This window comes from Elephas maximus, chromosome 1 (assembly GCF_024166365.1).
Source record: "Elephas maximus indicus isolate mEleMax1 chromosome 1, mEleMax1 primary haplotype, whole genome shotgun sequence".
Taxonomy (NCBI): Eukaryota; Metazoa; Chordata; class Mammalia; order Proboscidea; family Elephantidae; genus Elephas; species Elephas maximus.
Genome location: NC_064819.1, coordinates 93,320,712 through 93,340,364, shown reverse-complemented (window position 1 = coordinate 93,340,364; position 19,653 = coordinate 93,320,712). Strand labels below are relative to the sequence as shown.

At 48.7% G+C, this 19,653-nt stretch overlaps 2 protein-coding genes across 4 annotated transcripts; one reads left to right on the top strand and one right to left on the bottom strand.

The window, feature by feature from the left end:
* Nucleotides 1–2,378: 2,378 nt before the first annotated feature.
* LOC126078518 (heat shock 70 kDa protein 1) lies at nt 2,379–15,583 on the bottom strand. Its single transcript, XM_049889086.1, has 2 exons — nt 13,462–15,583; nt 2,379–2,763 (listed from the first exon to the last, which is right to left on the bottom strand). The coding sequence occupies exons 1-2, from the start codon at nt 15,376–15,378 to the stop codon at nt 2,755–2,757; spliced, it is 1,926 nt and encodes a 641-aa protein (XP_049745043.1). The 5' UTR covers nt 15,379–15,583; the 3' UTR covers nt 2,379–2,754.
* LOC126078505 (heat shock 70 kDa protein 1-like) lies at nt 9,919–19,116 on the top strand. Of its 3 annotated transcripts, none has more exons than XM_049889060.1 (2): nt 9,919–10,245; nt 16,733–19,116. In XM_049889060.1, exons 1-2 carry the CDS (start codon nt 10,226–10,228, stop codon nt 18,669–18,671), a joined length of 1,959 nt encoding a protein of 652 aa, XP_049745017.1. In that variant the 5' UTR covers nt 9,919–10,225; the 3' UTR covers nt 18,672–19,116. The 3 variants fall into 3 exon arrangements, with proteins under 3 accessions (XP_049745017.1, XP_049745021.1, XP_049745027.1); XM_049889064.1 differs by having other exon boundaries at nt 9,919–10,969; XM_049889070.1 differs by lacking the exon at nt 9,919–10,245 and adding an exon at nt 15,967–16,064.
* The last annotated feature ends 537 nt before the right edge of the window (nt 19,117–19,653 follow it).

The following is a 19,653-nucleotide window of genomic DNA, read 5'->3' as shown; positions in this document are numbered from 1 at the left end:
CTCCTGCCAGTCAGTCAAACCTTTAAGGCCTTCCAAGTCTTCAAGCTCCCACTCACCTGCAGAAAGTACCTTACCACCAACTTCTGCCCCGGAAGTAATGACACCCTCCTGTCCTCTCTCCCATTACCCCTCCTGAAAATAAAATCAGGAACAGCCTCTCATACAACAGTGCTCACCTTCGACTGCACACTGGAAACACCTGGGCAGCTTTAAATATACGCACATGCCCAGGCCCACTTTGAACTGGCCTGGTGAGGTACCTACTTCTTTTTAGGTTCCTCAGATGATTTCAATATGCCACTTCGGTAGAGAACTGTGGTTCAAAGGACTCGAGGCTAAAGGATTTGTTCCCTCTACTGCCTGGAGGTTAAAAAAAAAAGGAGCAAGGTCCCAATTACTGTCGCTGCACATTGTGCTGTGGTCAGAGACTAAAGTATTACAGTATTGAAGGCTCAACTTTCTTACAAGTAAAATAGGCCTTTGAGAACTAGCCAAGGAACCAAAGCCATTCTTACTACAGTATATTCCTTTTACAGGCTTTCAAGGAGGGCTTCCTGTACTTTATTCTTAAAATGTTTCATTTTCTCAGAAGGCAAAGATTTAGTGAAAAGTGCAGTGGTGGACTTTAATCTGACTGATTTTAGAGTATCTACTTCCAGATGGCGCTCCTTGGAAACTCTATTGGGCAGTTCTACTCTGTCCTATAGAGTCGTTATGAGTCGGAATCAACTTGAGGGCACTGGGGTGGGTATTTCCAGGCTCAGGTTTTGGGAGGAAGGGAGTTGTGGTTCTCTCAGGCTAGAGGAGTTGCTAAGAAGGAAGAATGCCCTACACTGGTCGTGTGAGAACAAAGCTTGTAACCTTTATCTTCCTAGTTCTATGCAGCTTTTCTCTTTTCTCATAATTAAATTCGCTATTGTTTTAAAATTACTTTTGTTTTTAGAACATCCATAAAGGGCAAAAAAAGCTACTAATTGCTAAACTTAAGGTAAAACCATCATTTGGAGCAAAAACAAAAAAAAAAACAAACCCATTGATGTCGAGTCGATTCCAACTCATAGTGATCCTACAGGACAAAAAAGAACTGTCCCATAGAGTTTCCAAGGAATGCCTGGCGGATTCCAACTGCCAACCTTTTGGTTAGCAGCCAAATTTTTAACCACTACACCAAGGTTTCCTATAACCAGACAGATACAACTAAATGGCAGCAGTACACAAGCAGTGTGGAAAAAACCCTGCTGCTCTCTGAACTAAGCCTGAATGCAGCTGAAGTGACCACCTCCACATACTAACCTGTGCAAAAGCTTTAGCATACCTAATTTAGAGCGTGGTGGGATGAAAATTCCTGAGGTGACACAACGAACCTGACATAGTGCCTCTTCTTTACTGCCATGGGTCCAAGCTTTCAGCTTCTCACTCAACACTCTCACTTGGATAATTGCAGCTCATGTGACCACAGCTGGAGATAATTTATTTCGTATTTCTGCTCAAATAATTTTTAAAACATTGGCAGTGAGCCCATTCAGGTGAAGTGATTTTAAAAGGAGACTAAATTCTTTGGAAATCCTAGTGGCATAGTGGTTAAGGGCTACAGCTGGTTACCTAAAGGTCAGCAGTTTGAATCCACCAGGTGCTCCTTGGAAACCCTGTGGGGCAGTTCTACTCTGTCCTATAGAGTCACTGAGTCAGAATCAACTTGACAGCAATGGGTTTTTTGTTATTGTTGTTGTTTAAATTATTTGCACTTGGTTAACAGCTGGAATTTACAGAGCTAGGGTGTTTCATCCACTCTGTAGTTCATAAGCTAGATAAAAGCCTAAAAGACTCACAGGTGAGGAGAAATGAAGCTTAAGGGCTCTACACACATTAAGTGCAGGGAGGAGAGCAAGGAGCCAAGAACCACCCTCCACACTGCCTCCCCATTTCTGCCCAGTCAACCCACACCTCCTTGGCACCCTTTTTTGGGCCCCATCCATATTTTTCCCAGAAACAAGCCCCATCTCAAAAATGTTTATCTGTAATTTTTGCCTTCTCCCTAACAAGGATGTCATTTACCTTCCACAAGAAGTCTCAACAAAAATAGCCATGGCTTTTGGTATATGTACCCTCCCTCAGAAGCATCGTCCCTTTCCCTGTCCAGGGAAGTCAAACATACTGAGAAGGCCCATTAAACTGGATGCCATCGAGTTTACTCTGATTTATGGCAATCCAATGTGTCTTTAGAGCTGTGCTCCACAGGGTTTTCAATGGCTGGATTTTTTAGAAATAGATTACAAGGACTCTGTCCCCCAGACACCTCTGGGTGAACTCAATGCTCCAACCTTTTGGTTAGCAACCCGGCCCCACCCAGGGACTGAAGGCCCATTATCCTTTCCCAAATACAAACAGCGGAAAAAGTAACACCTTTGATATTTTATTTCTCAACTTTACATAAACAATACTATAAAAATAAAACAGTCTCTTGCTTTGGCATGCTTTGGACAGCAAGAAATCAGACAGAGGGTGGCAGTGTTGATTCACTTGCAGATTAAAACAAACTTGTAGTACCAACTTACATAAAATGCAGACAATTCCAACAAACACACTAGTTCCACCACAAAAAAAAATTTTTTTTAAAGCAAAAACAGTTATCAGGTTACAGCTTGACTACAAGAAGAGAAAGAATACAAGGTTAAAAGTACAACAAACATAGGGCAATGCAAGGTCCTTGAGCTCCGATCATTTCAAAGAACATAGGCAAAGTGGCAAATGGCCCTAATCCACCTCCTCAATGGTGGGGCCAGAGGCAGAGGTGCCCCGGGGAGGCTGAGCTCCAAAGCCACCAGATCCAGGGCCACCCGCACCCTGGTACAGTCCAGTAATGATGGGGTTACACACCTGCTCCAGCTCCTTCCTCTTGTGCTCAAACTCATCTTTCTCCGCCAGGGTGTTGGCATCCAGCCAGGAGATCACCTCCTGGCACTTGTCCAGCACCTTCTTCTTGTCAGCCTCACTGATCTTGCCCTTGAGCCCCTCATCCTCCACTGCGCTCTTCATGTTGAAGGCATAGGACTCCAGGGCATTCTTGGCAGACACCCTCTCGCGCTGCACCTCGTCCTCCGCTTTGTACTTCTCAGCCTCCTGCACCATGCGCTCAATGTCCTCCTTACTCAGGCGGCCTTTGTCGTTAGTGATGGTGATCTTGTTGGCCTTGCCCGTGCTCTTGTCGGTGGCCGTCACGTTCAGGATGCCATTGGCGTCGATGTCAAAGGTCACCTCGATCTGGGGCACACCCCGGGGGGCCGGAGGGATGCCACTCAGCTCGAATCGACCCAGCAGGTTGTTGTCTCGCGTCATGGCCCTCTCGCCCTCGTACACCTGGATCAGCACTCCAGGCTGGTTGTCGGAGTAGGTGGTGAAGATCTGCGTCTGCTTGGTGGGGATGGTGGAGTTGCGCTTGATTAGGGCAGTCATCACGCCCCCGGCAGTCTCCAACCCCAGGGAGAGGGGAGCCACATCCAGCAGCAGCAGGTCCTGCACGTTTTCAGATTTGTCCCCCATCAGGATGGCTGCCTGCACCGCCGCCCCGTAGGCCACCGCCTCGTCGGGGTTGATGCTCTTGTTGAGGTCGCGCCCGTTGAAGAAGTCCTGCAGCAGCTTCTGCACCTTGGGGATGCGTGTGGAGCCACCCACCAGGACCAGGTCGTGGATCTGCGCCTTGTCCAGCTTGGCGTCACGCAGAGCCTTCTCCACAGGCTCCAGGGTGCTGCGGAACAGGTCGGAGCACAGCTCTTCGAAGCGCGCCCTGGTGATGGACGTGTAGAAGTCGATGCCCTCAAACAAGGAGTCGATCTCCAGGCTGGCCTGGGTGCTGGACGACAGGGTCCTCTTGGCCCTCTCACAGGCGGTACGCAGCCGCCTCACAGCTCGCTTGTTCTGGCTGATGTCCTTCTTGTGCTTCCTCTTGAACTCTTCCCCGAAGTGGCTCACCAGCCTGTTGTCAAAGTCCTCCCCACCCAGGTGGGTGTCCCCGGCCGTGGCCTTCACCTCGAAGATGCCATCGTCGATCGTCAGGATCGACACGTCAAACGTACCGCCACCCAGGTCAAAAATGAGCACGTTGCGCTCCCCCTTGCCCGTCCGGTCCAGGCCATAGGCGATGGCGGCCGCTGTGGGCTCGTTGATGATTCTCAGCACGTTCAGCCCCGCAATCACCCCCGCATCCTTGGTGGCCTGGCGCTGAGAGTCGTTGAAGTAGGCCGGCACGGTGATCACTGCGTTTGTCACCGGGTAGCCCAGGTACGCCTCGGCGATCTCCTTCATCTTGGTCAGCACCATGGACGAGATCTCCTCGGGGTAGAACGCCTTGGTCTCCCCCTTGTAGCTCACCTTCACCTTGGGCTTGTCTCCGTCGTTGATCACCTGGAAGGGCCAGTGCTTCATGTCTGACTGCACCACCGGGTCGCCGAACTTGCGGCCGATCAGCCGCTTCGCGTCAAACACCGTGTTCTGCGGGTTCAGCGCCACCTGGTTCTTGGCCGCATCCCCGATCAGCCGCTCGGTGTCGGTGAAGGCCACGTAGCTGGGGGTGGTGCGGTTGCCCTGGTCGTTGGCGATGATCTCCACCTTGCCGTGCTGGAACACCCCCACGCAGGAGTAGGTGGTGCCCAGGTCGATGCCGATGGCCGTGCTTTTAGCCATGTCGGACCGCTGCTGTCACCCTGCACAGACGCTCAGACCTGGAAATGGCAGGCGGAAGCCGCGACAAGGAGCGCTGTCTCTTCGGAAAGCTGGAGCCTGAACGCGCCGGGCTGGTAAAGGTCGCTCTCAGAGAATATGGGTCTGCAGTCGCGCTCACGGAAAGCGAGCCAAGTCAGCGTCACCTCAGGTGGCTGTTTCTCCGCGCCCCGTGCTTCTGTTTTTATAAGTCTCCATAGAGCCCCTCCTTGTCCCTCCTGAGCCAATCAGCGCGCTCGGCGGGGCTGCCAGGTCGGGAATATTCCAGGAGCTTCCCCGAGCCTCCTGGCCTCAGGCTTCCTGGGACCAATCAGTGTCCAGGGACCGCCCTTCGCCAGAACGCTCCAGACTTTTCTAGGCTTCCCTGGAGCGGCGCTAGGCGGGGAAGAAGCAGAGGGCGTCTGTAGGGTGTTTGCTGTCCGCCCACCCCATATCCGATTCCTTGGCAAGGCTGGCGTCAGCCGCTTAGCCAGTTTGGAATTGACTGAAAGGGTCAGCCCTTGGCTTGTAGTTGTAGGGTAGTGCTAGGCTCGTGGCACGGAAACTAGTTTGGTAGTTTAAGGTAGTTTTTTTTTTAATAAGGGCTACTCCCCGCCCCCCACACAGATAGCCCCAGAAGACAAAGTTTGAGTTTCTAGAAGGAGGCGGGGCATGGGCCGGCCAGAGAGGCTCTGATTGGGCCATGATGGTGAGGGAGTGAGGCCGCGTTGAAGCGCGCGAGGAGGGGCCTGCCAGTCTGGGCTGCCTGAGGAATGCGTGTGTCATCCGCTGTGTTTTTTCCATGTTAGGTTTCAAGGGGAATTAGAAAGAAAGAGATAATGCAATACGTTTTTTTTTAAACTGTAGTAAAAATTTATATAACGAAACATCCCAAAAGCCAACGTTTCTACAGGTGTAATCCAGTGACGTTAAATTCATCACTTTGTGCAACAATTACCACCATCCCCCTTTCCAAATTTTTCCATCACCATCAACAGAAACTTGTGCCCCCTTCCCCCTCCTGCCCACAGCTGGTAACCACTGATAATCTTTGGTCTCTCTATGTTTGTTCTAGATATTTCATAAACGTGGGATCACATAGTATTTGTCCTTTTGTAACTAATTTCACTCAGCATGTTTTTCTTTTTAAAGTTCTATGTACCAAGAGCAATAAGATTTTTAATATCATCTTTAACCTATACGAACAGAAAATGTGGGTCTGGGGAAGGTAAGACTTTTCAACTGAAGAGCAAGCAGGTAAGCAGGCTATTCTAAAACAGGAGAAGGTCGCATCGCCGAGGAAGGAACACACTCGATCGGGCGAGAAGGGCAGGGCTGAGTTCTCAGCCGCAGCCCCACCCCAGCCGCTCCCCTTTGCCTCGGGCTTAGCCTGGGCTTTGGGAAGAGAAAATTTCCCAGCAGTAAGTAGAAAGTCTTGAAGCCTTTTTGGACTTCTTTTCTCTCACCCTTCCCAGCCCGGGGGTCAGGTTACCCCTCCATGCTTGCTGTGTTCTCTTCAATCCCTGGCTCAGTCCCGGATGGTGGGCGGGGCCAGAGCCCACTTCGGAGCCTCAATTAGACGTTCTACCCTGCCCCTACAGCCTCTAGGCTGTCCACCTATTTTGGATTAAAAGTAACGGGACGGTGGGCCTACGAGGGAGGGGCGGTGATGTTCATTCCTCCTTAACGGGACACATGCCACAAGCGAGTCGAAAGGTGGCCCATTTCAGACAAACTGTGTTGGGGTGAGGCTGTAAGGCGGGAGGGGTTGGCCCGACTCCAGGTTCTAGTTCTCTAAAGTCTCAGGTTATTAGCCGTGAACTTAATTTCTGCGCTTTGTCTTTTGGCCTAAATTCCACCTTCCAGCTCATCTCCCTCCCTCCTGTTTTAAATACAATGTGGTAATTTCTTTTGGCCTTTTGTCTTCATTCTTTGTGGGAATGTCAGACCCCTTGTTCGGTGCCAGAAATGAAAATGTGAGGGGCATTAAAACAATCGTACTGGTTTCATAAGCCACAAAAATGTAGACGCATTACTTTACCCATAGGTCTTGTGCACAGAAAACGTAAGATCACAGGTTGGGGGGGAGGCAGTTTTAGATGGAGGGAGGGAATCCTGCCTTTAAACACTTGGCTCGCTTGGCCTTCTTTTACACATACACACACACACTGTCCGGTATCAAAATACCTCTTCCTGGAATCCAAAGGTATTCAGCTGTTTTATTATATAATTTGCTCAACCTGCTCTAAACTGATGTTGCAAAGAAATTGCTTTAACAATCCTGTGTGTGTTTGTGTGTGCAGACAGGCACTAACTGTTTACATTCAAAAGTGGGTCCCTGATGAATCACTTCCTAACCTAGCTAAACTGGTCAAATTTCAGAAATTTTCCATTTCTCCGTACCCAACGTCTTGCTGGGTATTACCCAAACTTGCATCCCAGCTGCCTATTGTCTCAACACTTCTAGAGGCCCTCAAACTCACACTCTTGCTCTGGAAGTCCCCTCACCACCACCTGCTGTCAGTGGGAGTCCTGCATTCATTCCTCCCTTCCCTCCAAATCTCTTGCAATTTAGGATACAGGAGCTATTGGCTTGGAGCTAAGGGAGTCACTGTCTCTCCACTGCTGGCAGGTGAAGATGGTGATAAGGACCCAAATCCTGCTGCTGCAGCAGGTAACCAAAAAATATCCACAGGAAATGCTTTTTTCCATGAGTCAGACAGCTACACATTGTGGTCAGAGTCTACAGTACTATTGTTGACCAACCTTTTGGGTTAAATCTCCCTTTGTGGACTGGTCTAAACATCTTCTATATTCCTTTCCATTTCCTAAGAAGAGAGTCACGTGAGTTTTATCTTTCCTTTTAGGCTGGATGCTCCCCAAGGCAGAAGTCCAGTCACAGGTTTAACTGGTGTCTAAAATGAATATAAGAACCCCAAGATCAAGTACTGGCAGCCATGACAAATACACTAACAAGAAAATCTGTCTTCAGATCCAAAGAGATGGAAGCCATATTGGAGTGGAGCTGAGTTCCATTTCATGAAATCCCAGGCAACACAAAATGAAATGAGCAGCTTTATTAGAGATTGTTGGAAACTAGTGGTAAAGCAGCTTCTATTGTAAAAATGCAATTTGTAACACAGTAGTCTAAAGGCCAGAGGCACGACTTTATTATCTGAAGATCAGCTGTTGGCCTTTTTTTAAGAAAAATTTTATTTAAAAAAATTATAAAAACTGAAAGGCTCTCTTGCATGTATGTCCTTCCCTTGGCCAACCCAAATCCCCAGAGGTAACCACTGCTAACAATTTGTTGAATGTTCTTCTAGACTTTTTTATAAACGTGCAATAATTTAAAAAATATGTAGGCACGTATACAGATACTCTCAAAAAAGGGGGGAGGGAAGGTCATGTTATATAAACTTTCTGCAACATGCTTTATTTTATTATCTTGGACATCTTTCCAAATGAGATCGACCCTATTTCATTGACTCTAAGATGCACGCCCCTCCCCTACATTTTAATATCTCTGAAATTAAAATGTTACTTGTAATCTATAGTGTTTTACAACTGCTATCAGTTAGGTAACACTACGATGTAACTGTGTAAAAACCTTCCATCTTTCCAGTAAGTCGAAGAAAGCACCAGCATCAAAATGCCTTAGAAATACAGTTAACATTCTTTTTATCATCTGCATTTTTCACTGCATAAATGTACATAATTTATCTCTACTGTAGGCTAAATTCCCTGGAGAATTGCGGGTTTAAAGGGTAAGCACATAAAAAAAAAATGTTACTAGATAGAGCCAAAGTCTGTGATAATTTATGCTCTCAATAGTGAATAAAAATGCCCACTTTCAACAACAACAAAAAGAACCCCAAGAACTTTCCCAGAATTTTAATTTGATTAATTGTGGAATTAAGTTTTTACTGGGCTCAGTGTTGGATCAGGGCTTAAGTTCCCCAAGCTGGAACAGCTGTCAGGTTCTTTTAAATGGGGGCGGGGGGAGCACAAGAAAGAGTGTCAAAAACACTGACAGCCACAGCAGAAAGGAAGTAGAGTGGGGGTGCCCTCTTTACTGAGGTTGCAGGATCTTTTTTCTTCCCTCTCCTCCTCTTTTTCTTACAGTTTCTCAAGTAGTAGTTTTCTCCGGTATAACCGTTTTCCATCGTTGTAACTCTTAAATTTATCCAGAAGAACGCATAAAAGATAACTGATTGTGGAACCTAGAATCAGGCATTTTTAACAACGAAATGGCAAAAGCTTCAAGATATGCGAACCCTGGGAATTTCCAGCAAGAGGAGTAAAGCCTGGCTCGACTTCTTCGATGAAGCTGTTCCTTTTTTTTTTTTTAAAACTATGAAGTACTTCTAAGATACCTAAATTATGTAAGTCTCTATATGTTAATCTCTAAAATAGAATTAGTGATATCTTTTTTTTTATTTCATAGGATGTTGGCATCGAGGATTAATAACACTTAGAAAGTCTTAGTTCACTGCGTGTCATCACAGAGTATGTGTAAAAAAGTTTTCTCCTTTTCTTTTGTGGGGATCACATACTCTCAGGTCTGACCTCCCAGTCATTTTTACTACAAAGTCCAGGCCCACTACCAGTACTGTGCCATTACTTTGGTTTCTTTTAGAAACTGTCCTAGGAACTTCAGGCATAGGCAGAGACTATTCAGCCAAACCCTTTTATTTTCAAAAATCAGCACAAAGAATCAGAGAGGTTGTGCGACTTGGTGTGTACACTCAGACAGGTAATAACAGAGCCGTCACTGAACCTACATGTTCTCACACTCCCTATTTTGGACTCCTCCAAATTTTGGCATCTATCCAATCATTTTATGGCTAAAAAAAAAGTAATGGATGGACACAGAGGAAGGGAGTAAAGAGTGATCTTAGGGCTCTGGGAACATTATGGGCACTCCGGAGTCAGCAGCTAGGGACTTCCCGCCAAGCAGCCGTTCCCTACTTCTGGCTCACCACCATTCTCCCCCAAGCTCCTGCCTTCTTCACCCTTCCAGCTTCTCCCAGCCCCCGATCAAGGAGGTGGAGCCCCGGTTACGTGACAAAGCTGACTTATAGTTCACAGAATCTTCTGGAAATTAAAATGCTGAGCCCTGGCTAAGCTTGATATTCTAGGGTGGGGCGGGGTTTGAGAGTAGGGAGACTCGGGTGGGGCAGTTTGTTTGTTAGAAGCATTCCTATGAGTCATGACAGGCCATCTCAGCTTTCGGACCTAGAAAACTCGAGAAAGTTCCTGGAATTGGCAGAAGGGAGGGGAAGAAGCCAGAGCCAGACGACTCCGATAGGACGGGGTGCAAATGGGCGGAGCCCTAAGGCCGCCCCTGGGTCCTGACGGCGGGGCTGGCCACGGAGCTGCCTGGCCCGGTGCCTGCATTTTCCCATTGTTTTTTTCAATATGGGCCTAAAGGACAAAAAAGGAGATACGTTTCGAGTTTCTCTCGCGCTAGTTGATTTATGAGGCGGAAAAATTGAGACATTTTGTAACTTTCTTAAAACAAAGAAAGATGAATTGGGGCCAGACGCGGTAAGAGAAGGTCCTACAGCCTGAGGGAACCGCTCGCCGGGCTGAGTCGGGACGGGCGGCGGAGAGGGAGGTGGAGTGGACCCTGCTGGGTTCTTTAGGCCCTCTGGACTCCTCTCCCTTCCCAGCCTGTGGATCTGCCCCCTCTCTGCACTTCTGCTTCCCCTTCCCAGTTCTTGATTCTGATGAACCGGGGCCGGGGCGGTGTTGGTTGACCTCGCTAGAATTAGCTCCTCTCCCGGGTCCCCAGACATCACTAGTCTGTCCATTATGTTAAGCTTAAACATCCTTTTAATTAGTGGTGCTAGGAGAGAGCGAGGGACGGGTGGGGTCGCTCCATAGCTCACAACTGCACCAGATATCTTGGGGGACCCCAGGGGACGGATTTAGGGCGACCAGTTAGGGTGGGGGATGATGGCAGTCACCGTTTCTTATTTCTACTGTAAGAATCGCCCCCTCAGAAGTCAACATTAACTTCTCGCTTGGTATAACCCCCATCTTTTTCAGTCTGAAGCCCATGTTCCTGCGCACTTCCTTCACATTTATGAATCAGTTAAATTTTGGTTATCTTTTTCTTCATCTTTTGAGGATGACAGAGCCCTGGTGAAACCCAAAAATAAGTGTATGTGTTACTAATAAAGCAATAGCCTAGGTTCAAAAACCATATAAAATCAGTGTTATTACCTTAGGCACCTGCCTGCTGAGACCTGGCATTTGAAGACAGGAGGTGAGACTGGGATCAGGGAAGGTACTGATTTAAATTTTTTCCTCAGTTATTTTCCCAGATCACCCCCCTCAAAAAGAAATTGTTTTTCCTACCCAAACCACTTCTTTAAGGGATGGTACTGTATTCTCTTGCTAATTCTACAATCCCCTGAACGTGAAGTTAGAAAGTGATTATTTTCTAGGCACTTCGTGGGGGGCGGGGGGGGGGGGAAGCATGCAGGCAATAACTTACCTTGTATTAATTTCTTAATAAAACACTGTCAGTAGCCTTGATGATCTAGCCCTAGGAACTTATTTTCTCCATTCAAGGCTATTTCTGGAGATTTCCCTAAACTCTGTCTTATCAGAGGTGTTTGGTAGGTCCTTACCAATCTTCACCCACTTTCAGCCTCCCCTCACCACTGGCTTAAATGGACTCACTGTGGAAGATGACAATCACAAATGCTAACCAAAGCTCTAAGGAGGAGAAGAGGTCCTGTAGCAAATGCTATTACCATGATGATGAGTTGACATTGTGGCCAGAGTCTGTAGTGCTACAGTTCTACTCTGAGTGTTGTTAAATATGCCTTTATAGGATGGCCTAGAAACCTAGCCAACTGCTGTCAAGTGAATTCCAACTCATGGCAAACCCTATAGGAGAGAGTAGAATTGCCCCACAGGGTTTCCATGGAGCTGCTGGTGAATTTGAACTGCCAACCTTTTGTTAAGCAACTGGGCTCTTAACCACTGCACCACCAGGGCTCTGGAAGCCTAAGCATCTCTTAAGGTTTTTTTCCAATTTCTGAGTTTCCAAGGCAAGGAATACCTGTATGTGCCATGCCCATAATATTGGAATTCTTCAAAAGGAAATATTTACTGAAAGGTTTGATGTACTGTGAGGTACACATTAAGGCCACAAAGGGCTTTTATGAAATGGTGATAGAATATTTTTATTTTTAGGTGAAATTCACATAACATTAAAGTGTACAGTTCAGTGAAAATTTAGTACATCCAAATGTGCAACCATCACCTCCAATTTTTTTAATGGGGCTCAATTCCCAAGCCCTGAGGATTGTGGCAGGCCCTTCCAACAAGAAGGCTATAGAAGGGATTACTTCTAAGATACTAGCAGCTAAACTAGGGCATAAGGAACCTCACAGGAAAGGAAGTACATGGGAGGGAAGCCTGCTTCCCTTTTACGCAAGGCTGCAGGTTTTTCTCCCTTTCTCCTCTAAATTAACAAAAACTAAACCTTTATCACCAATTCTATTATTTGGTATAATTTTTAGGCTTATAAAAAGTAAAGGCAAAAACGGTAACTGTGAAACCTAGGGTAGAAATATAACCTAAAACCAGGCATGCTGAAACAAAAGCCCTGTGAACTCGGGGCAGCATGGCAAAATACCTAAGCAGCCCTGCGTGATTTTTTTTAACCGTTAAGCAGCTTTAGTTATGTAACTTTTAGGTTTCTCCATATGTTCACCGGTGAAAGAACATTACCTAACTCAATGTGGTAGGTCCAAGAATTACCACATAAGAGGCCCTACTGTAGTGCCTGGTGTAAGAGACACTCAAATGTTGGGTCCCTTCTGCCATTGTGGCCCCACACTCAGGTGACATCTCTCTAAAGCGCTTGCTCCCAACCAAAAACTGGAGTACTTAAAATGTGGCCTCAGAGGAAAGCCTTTCGTTTTAAAAGATGAAAACTAGGGATCAGTGGTTACGGCACTTGTGCATAACTTAACAAGCCAGTGCTTAAACCCACATCTCCTCACTACCAATTTAGAACTTTTAATATTGAATCCAGATGAAACACAGGCCTCTGAATGTATTAGCTGCACCTGCAGGAGTGAGTAGCCGTGGTCCTCCCATTTAACTGGCTCTCCTTTCCTCCTCCAGAAATTCTCCACCTCACCCCTTATTGTGGCCACTCTAATGCAGGTCTGCCCTCTTGCCCACTTGGAGGCCACCATGCCATAAGCTCTTAACTTTCTCTTGGCTCAGAGACTTAACCCACTCAGAATAAAGTTGTTTTTACCCTCCCAAGGATACCATTTGCCTAACACAAATGATTCATACTGCAATATAGCCATATTTTCCCAAATCCCTTTCCTTACATAAGACACAAATTGCCATTCAATTTCAGACATTGTAAAAAAACAAACTATGCAGACCCTTAAGTAGAAATAAAAGACAAACGTACACAACACACTTGATATTTTGACATTATTTTACTTTGAAATAACCAGTAAAAAACAAAAAAAAAAAAGCCCAAGTTTGGGTATGACTATTACAAAAAGTGAAACAAAGGGTGGCAGTATGAACTCATCGTTACACTTAGAAACTGGAAAAAAGCACGTTCATCACTTTGCTAACACAGATACAATTCAACTTTACAACCAACGTATGAAATCGAGAGCTGAGAAAGCAGAAAATATAAGGCAATGTAAAGTCTTGAATCCCAACCATCTCAAAGACACACAGGGACAAATGAGAGAAGGGTCCCTAATCCACCTCCTCAATAGTGGGGCCAGAGGCAGAGCCCCCCTGGGGAGCTTGAGCCCCAAAGCCACCGGCCCTGGGGCCACCCGCACCCTGGTACAGTCCAGTAATGATGGGGTTACACACCTGCTCCAGCTCCTTCCTCTTGTGCTCAAACTCATCCTTCTCCGCCAGGGTGTTGGCATCCAGCCAGGAGATCACCTCCTGGCACTTGTCCAGCACCTTCTTCTTGTCAGCCTCACTGATCTTGCCCTTGAGCCCCTCATCCTCCACTGCGCTCTTCATGTTGAAGGCATAGGACTCCAGGGCATTCTTGGCAGACACCCTCTCGCGCTGCACCTCGTCCTCCGCTTTGTACTTCTCAGCCTCCTGCACCATGCGCTCAATGTCCTCCTTACTCAGGCGGCCTTTGTCGTTAGTGATGGTGATCTTGTTGGCCTTGCCCGTGCTCTTGTCGGTGGCCGTCACGTTCAGGATGCCATTGGCGTCGATGTCAAAGGTCACCTCGATCTGGGGCACACCCCGGGGGGCCGGAGGGATGCCACTCAGCTCGAATCGACCCAGCAGGTTGTTGTCTCGCGTCATGGCCCTCTCGCCCTCGTACACCTGGATCAGCACTCCAGGCTGGTTGTCGGAGTAGGTGGTGAAGATCTGCGTCTGCTTGGTGGGGATGGTGGAGTTGCGCTTGATTAGGGCAGTCATCACGCCCCCGGCAGTCTCCAACCCCAGGGAGAGGGGAGCCACATCCAGCAGCAGCAGGTCCTGCACGTTTTCAGATTTGTCCCCCATCAGGATGGCTGCCTGCACCGCCGCCCCGTAGGCCACCGCCTCGTCGGGGTTGATGCTCTTGTTGAGGTCGCGCCCGTTGAAGAAGTCCTGCAGCAGCTTCTGCACCTTGGGGATGCGTGTGGAGCCACCCACCAGGACCAGGTCGTGGATCTGCGCCTTGTCCAGCTTGGCGTCACGCAGAGCCTTCTCCACAGGCTCCAGGGTGCTGCGGAACAGGTCGGAGCACAGCTCTTCGAAGCGCGCCCTGGTGATGGACGTGTAGAAGTCGATGCCCTCAAACAAGGAGTCGATCTCCAGGCTGGCCTGGGTGCTGGACGACAGGGTCCTCTTGGCCCTCTCACAGGCGGTACGCAGCCGCCTCACAGCTCGCTTGTTCTGGCTGATGTCCTTCTTGTGCTTCCTCTTGAACTCTTCCACGAAGTGGCTCACCAGCCTGTTGTCAAAGTCCTCCCCACCCAGGTGGGTGTCCCCGGCCGTGGCCTTCACCTCGAAGATGCCATCGTCGATCGTCAGGATCGACACGTCAAACGTACCGCCACCCAGGTCAAAAATGAGCACGTTGCGCTCCCCCTTGCCCGTCCGGTCCAGGCCATAGGCGATGGCGGCCGCTGTGGGCTCGTTGATGATTCTCAGCACGTTCAGCCCCGCAATCACCCCCGCATCCTTGGTGGCCTGGCGCTGAGAGTCGTTGAAGTAGGCCGGCACGGTGATCACTGCGTTTGTCACCGGGTAGCCCAGGTACGCCTCGGCGATCTCCTTCATCTTGGTCAGCACCATGGACGAGATCTCCTCGGGGTAGAACGCCTTGGTCTCCCCCTTGTAGCTCACCTTCACCTTGGGCTTGTCTCCGTCGTTGATCACCTGGAAGGGCCAGTGCTTCATGTCTGACTGCACCACCGGGTCGCCGAACTTGCGGCCGATCAGCCGCTTCGCGTCAAACACCGTGTTCTGCGGGTTCAGCGCCACCTGGTTCTTGGCCGCATCCCCGATCAGCCGCTCGGTGTCGGTGAAGGCCACGTAGCTGGGGGTGGTGCGGTTGCCCTGGTCGTTGGCGATGATCTCCACCTTGCCGTGCTGGAACACCCCCACGCAGGAGTAGGTGGTGCCCAGGTCGATGCCGATGGCCGTGCTTTTAGCCATGTCGGACCGCTGCTGTCACCCTGCACAGACGCTCAGACCTGGAAATGGCAGGCGGAAGCCGCGACAAGGAGCGCTGTCTCTTCGGAAAGCTGGAGCCTGAACGCACCGGGCCCGGTAAAGGTCGCTCTCAGAGAATATGGGTCTGCAGTCGCGCTCACGGAAAGCGAGCCAAGTCAGCGTCACCTCAGGTGGCTGTTTCTCCGCGCCCCGTGCTTCTGTTTTTATAAGTCTCCATAGAGCCCCTCCTTGTCCCTCCTGAGCCAATCAGCGCGCTCGGCGGGGCTGCCAGGTCGGGAATATTCCAGGAGCTTCCCCAAGCCTCCTGCCCCCAGGCTTCCTGGGACCAATCAGTGTCCAGGGACCGCCCCTCCCCAGAACGCTCTAGACTTTGCTAGGGCTCGCTGGACTGGCTCAGTCTCGGGCAGCGGGGGCGGACGGGGGGAGGAGGTGTGTGTTGACGCCGCGTTTGTTCAGTCGCGTTACAATGGCCATGCTGCCTCTGACATCACCGGCCAGTTTGGAATCAGAATGACAGGACAGGGCCTGGCTCAAAGTTGTGGGACAGGGAGGGGAGGGTGGGAAGGGGGACGGCCGCTGCGCAGTTTGGATGTTGAGGGAGACCCCACGCGAAGGGCCTCCACAATCCGGAACATTTCCAAACTGGAGCGGAAGCGGCAGGGGAATAGGTGAGCTGAGAGGGCTCTGATGCGAATGGAGTGGGATTAAGCAAGACCAGTGGGTCCTTGTTTGAGAATGTGCTGGATAATTGTCTAGTTCGTTTAGTTCTGAAGAATTGAGCTCCAAGGTGGCAGGGATTGGTCAGAGCTGTGGAAAAGAGCCAGATGAGCTGCCTAGGGCAGGAGTTTGGGGCAGAAAGAAGCAGAAATTCCTTTTTGCTTGTCATTGGCTCCAGAGAACAGGCTTTTTATTCTGGAGAAGAGTGGAGAAAGAGACTGCCTGGAGCAGCCTACCTCCTCTGAGGAGAAAACTTGTAAGGGCTTGATTGGATTCCTAGAAGTCAACTTGAGATTGCCTGAATTTACTGCCTATGAATCCCCCCATGAGAGGGTAAAGGAGCCCAGGAAGACAGCAAAACCCAAATCGAAGGTTAATGTTTTTGAGGAGATCAGAACATAAACTCATCTTAGTTCAGCAAGAGACAGGTACAATCCCACAATAAAATATATCGCAGAGGTGGGAATGGGACAGTTGAATCAGATCCTATGAGAAATTCAAAACAGTACATGCCCACTCTGCATCCCCCAGCCCACCTCCTTGGAGTTGGCTGAGACTCTTCTTGCCTACCTTGTCCAAAATCACCCTGCTAAAACCCTCTCTTATTCATTCTCCACAGGCCTCGGAAAACCATGGCTGCTACTAAGGGAACGGCCATAGGCATTGACCTGGGCACCACCTACTCCTGCGTGGGAGTGTTCCAGCATGGCAAGGTGGAAATTATCGCCAATGACCAGGGCAACCGCACCACCCCCAGCTACGTGGCCTTCACTGACACTGAGCGGCTCATTGGGGATGCGGCCAAGAACCAGGTAGCCATGAACCCCCAGAATACTGTCTTTGATGCCAAGCGTTTGATCGGAAGGAAATTTAATGATCCTGTGGTGCAATCAGACATGAAACTTTGGCCTTTTCAAGTGATCAATGATGGGGGCAAGCCCAAGGTGTTGGTGTCCTACAAAGGAGAAAATAAAGCTTTCTATCCTGAGGAAATTTCTTCTATGGTGCTGACTAAGATGAAGGAGACTGCTGAGGCTTTTTTGGGCCACTCTGTCACCAATGCTGTGATCACCGTGCCAGCCTATTTCAATGACTCTCAACGCCAGGCCACCAAGGATGCAGGTGTTATAGCAGGACTCAATGTGCTAAGAATCATCAACGAACCTACAGCTGCTGCCATTGCCTACGGTTTAGATAAAGGTGGTCAGGGAGAGCGACACGTCCTGATCTTTGATCTGGGTGGAGGCACGTTTGATGTGTCCATTCTGACTATAGATGATGGGATTTTTGAGGTGAAGGCGACAGCTGGCGACACCCATCTGGGTGGGGAAGACTTTGACAACAGGCTGGTGAGCCACTTCGTGGAGGAGTTCAAAAGGAAACACAAAAAGGACATCAGCCAGAACAAGCGAGCTGTGAGGCGGCTGCGCACCGCCTGTGAGAGGGCCAAGAGGACCCTGTCGTCCAGCACCCAGGCCAACCTGGAGATTGACTCCTTGTTTGAGGGCATCGACTTCTACACATCCATTACCAGAGCTCGGTTTGAAGAGCTGTGTGCGGACCTCTTTAGGGGCACCTTGGAGCCTGTGGAGAAGGCTCTACGTGATGCCAAGATGGATAAGGCTAAAATCCACGACATTGTTTTGGTAGGGGGCTCCACCCGTATCCCCAAGGTGCAGAGGCTGCTGCAGGACTACTTTAATGGTCGTGATCTCAATAAGAGTATCAACCCTGATGAGGCAGTAGCCTATGGCGCCGCAGTACAGGCAGCCATTTTGATGGGTGACAAATCTGAAAAGGTACAGGACCTGCTTTTGTTGGATGTGGCTCCCTTGTCCCTAGGTTTGGAGACAGCTGGGGGTGTGATGACTGTCCTGATCAAGCGCAATTCCACCATCCCCACCAAACAGACACAGATCTTCACCACTTACTCGGATAACCAGCCCGGGGTGCTGATCCAGGTGTATGAGGGTGAGAGGGCCATGACCCGGGACAACAATTTGCTGGGGCGCTTTGACCTGACTGGAATTCCTCCTGCACCCAGGGGAGTTCCTCAGATTGAGGTGACCTTTGACATCGATGCCAACGGTATTCTCAATGTCACAGCCATGGACAAGAGCACAGGCAAAGCCAACAAGATCACCATCACCAATGACAAGGGCCGCCTGAGCAAGGAGGAGATTGAGCGCATGGTTCTGGATGCTGAGAAATATAAAGCTGAAGATGAGGTCCAGAGGGAGAAAATCGCTGCAAAAAATGCTTTAGAATCCTATGCTTTTAACATGAAGAGCGCTGTGAGTGATGAAGGCTTGAAGGGCAAGATTAGTGAATCTGATAAAAAGAAAATACTGGATAAATGCAGTGAAGTCCTTTCGTGGCTGGAGGCCAATCAACTGGCTGACAAAGATGAGTTTGATCACAAGAGAAAAGAATTGGAGCAGGTGTGTAACCCAGTCATTACAAAACTCTACCAGGGAGGATGCACTGGGCCTGCATGTGGAACAGGGTATCCATCTGGAAGGCCTGCCACAGGCCCCACCATTGAAGAAGTAGATTAATTTCATTCTGGAACTGGAGAGTTCTAGAGTGTCTGTAAGGTGAATTTTGTTCCCCTCATCTTCAAACACTGTTATGATTCTTGAATTGACTGGACCTGAACCTAAGTTTACCATCTGTTTGGGATTCTGATGGAGGAGTTTTGTATACCAACTTTTCACACAAAGGTCCTTTTTTCTGATTCTGGAATGGGACTCTTAGGAAAACTAGGCCTCTCTTTGAACCATCTGATGAATTTGAACATCTGTTTATTTCTGGCTAGCCCCAACTTTCTCCTTCCTGTGTGGATGGTTGTCAGTCATTAAATTTGTTCCTAAAGCAAATTACTTCTGGTATCTTTAGGCTGTGCGTGTATCTTGAAAAGTAATGAAAAGAGCTCATGGGGACAGTATGGGTACCCTGATTGTGAGCTCACTGTGAATGATTAATCTGGTAAGGGCAAAGTATTTGAATTTTCATGAGCTAATCCTTCCAAATAGGCAAATAATTTTTGTCTATCAGGTACCTTTAACCCTAGCTACAGCAATTGCTAACTGTAGTTACTGCTCATATCCAGTGATAGGCTGGTTTAAGTGCTTAGGGTTCAACTGGGAGAGGCACATTTCTGCTTGATATCCTGTAGTTATTTACAGGTTGGATCCAGGCAATCCAGGGTCTATGTACTGAGTCTATTATTACCTCTTTTCCATGAAAAAAGTTTCTACAACCAGCTCCTGACAAATGGATTTTTTTTGTAACTTTTTTTATTGTAGTTTAGATGAAGGTTTACAGAACTAGTTTCTCATTAAACAGTACACATATTGTTTTATGACATTGGTTAGTGTCCCCATGACATGTCAACACTCTCCCTTCTCAACCTTGGGTTCCCTTTTACTAGCTTTCCTGTTCCCTCCTGCCTTCTAGTCCTTGCCCCGGGGCTGGTGTGCCCCTTTAGCCTTGTTTTATGGGCCTGTCTAATCTTTGGCTGAGAGGTGAACGTGGAGA

Bases quoted from the DNA above. Each gene is read 5' to 3' on its own strand.
- LOC126078505 (XM_049889060.1), top strand. From the start codon at position 10,226: ATGAATTGGGGCCAGACGCG. The intron at 10,246-16,732 runs GTAAGAGAAGGT...CATTCTCCACAG, and splicing joins ATGAATTGGGGCCAGACGCG to GCCTCGGAAAACCATGGCTG.
- LOC126078518 (XM_049889086.1), bottom strand. From the start codon at position 15,378: ATGGCTAAAAGCACGGCCATCGGCATCGACCTGGGCACCACCTACTCC.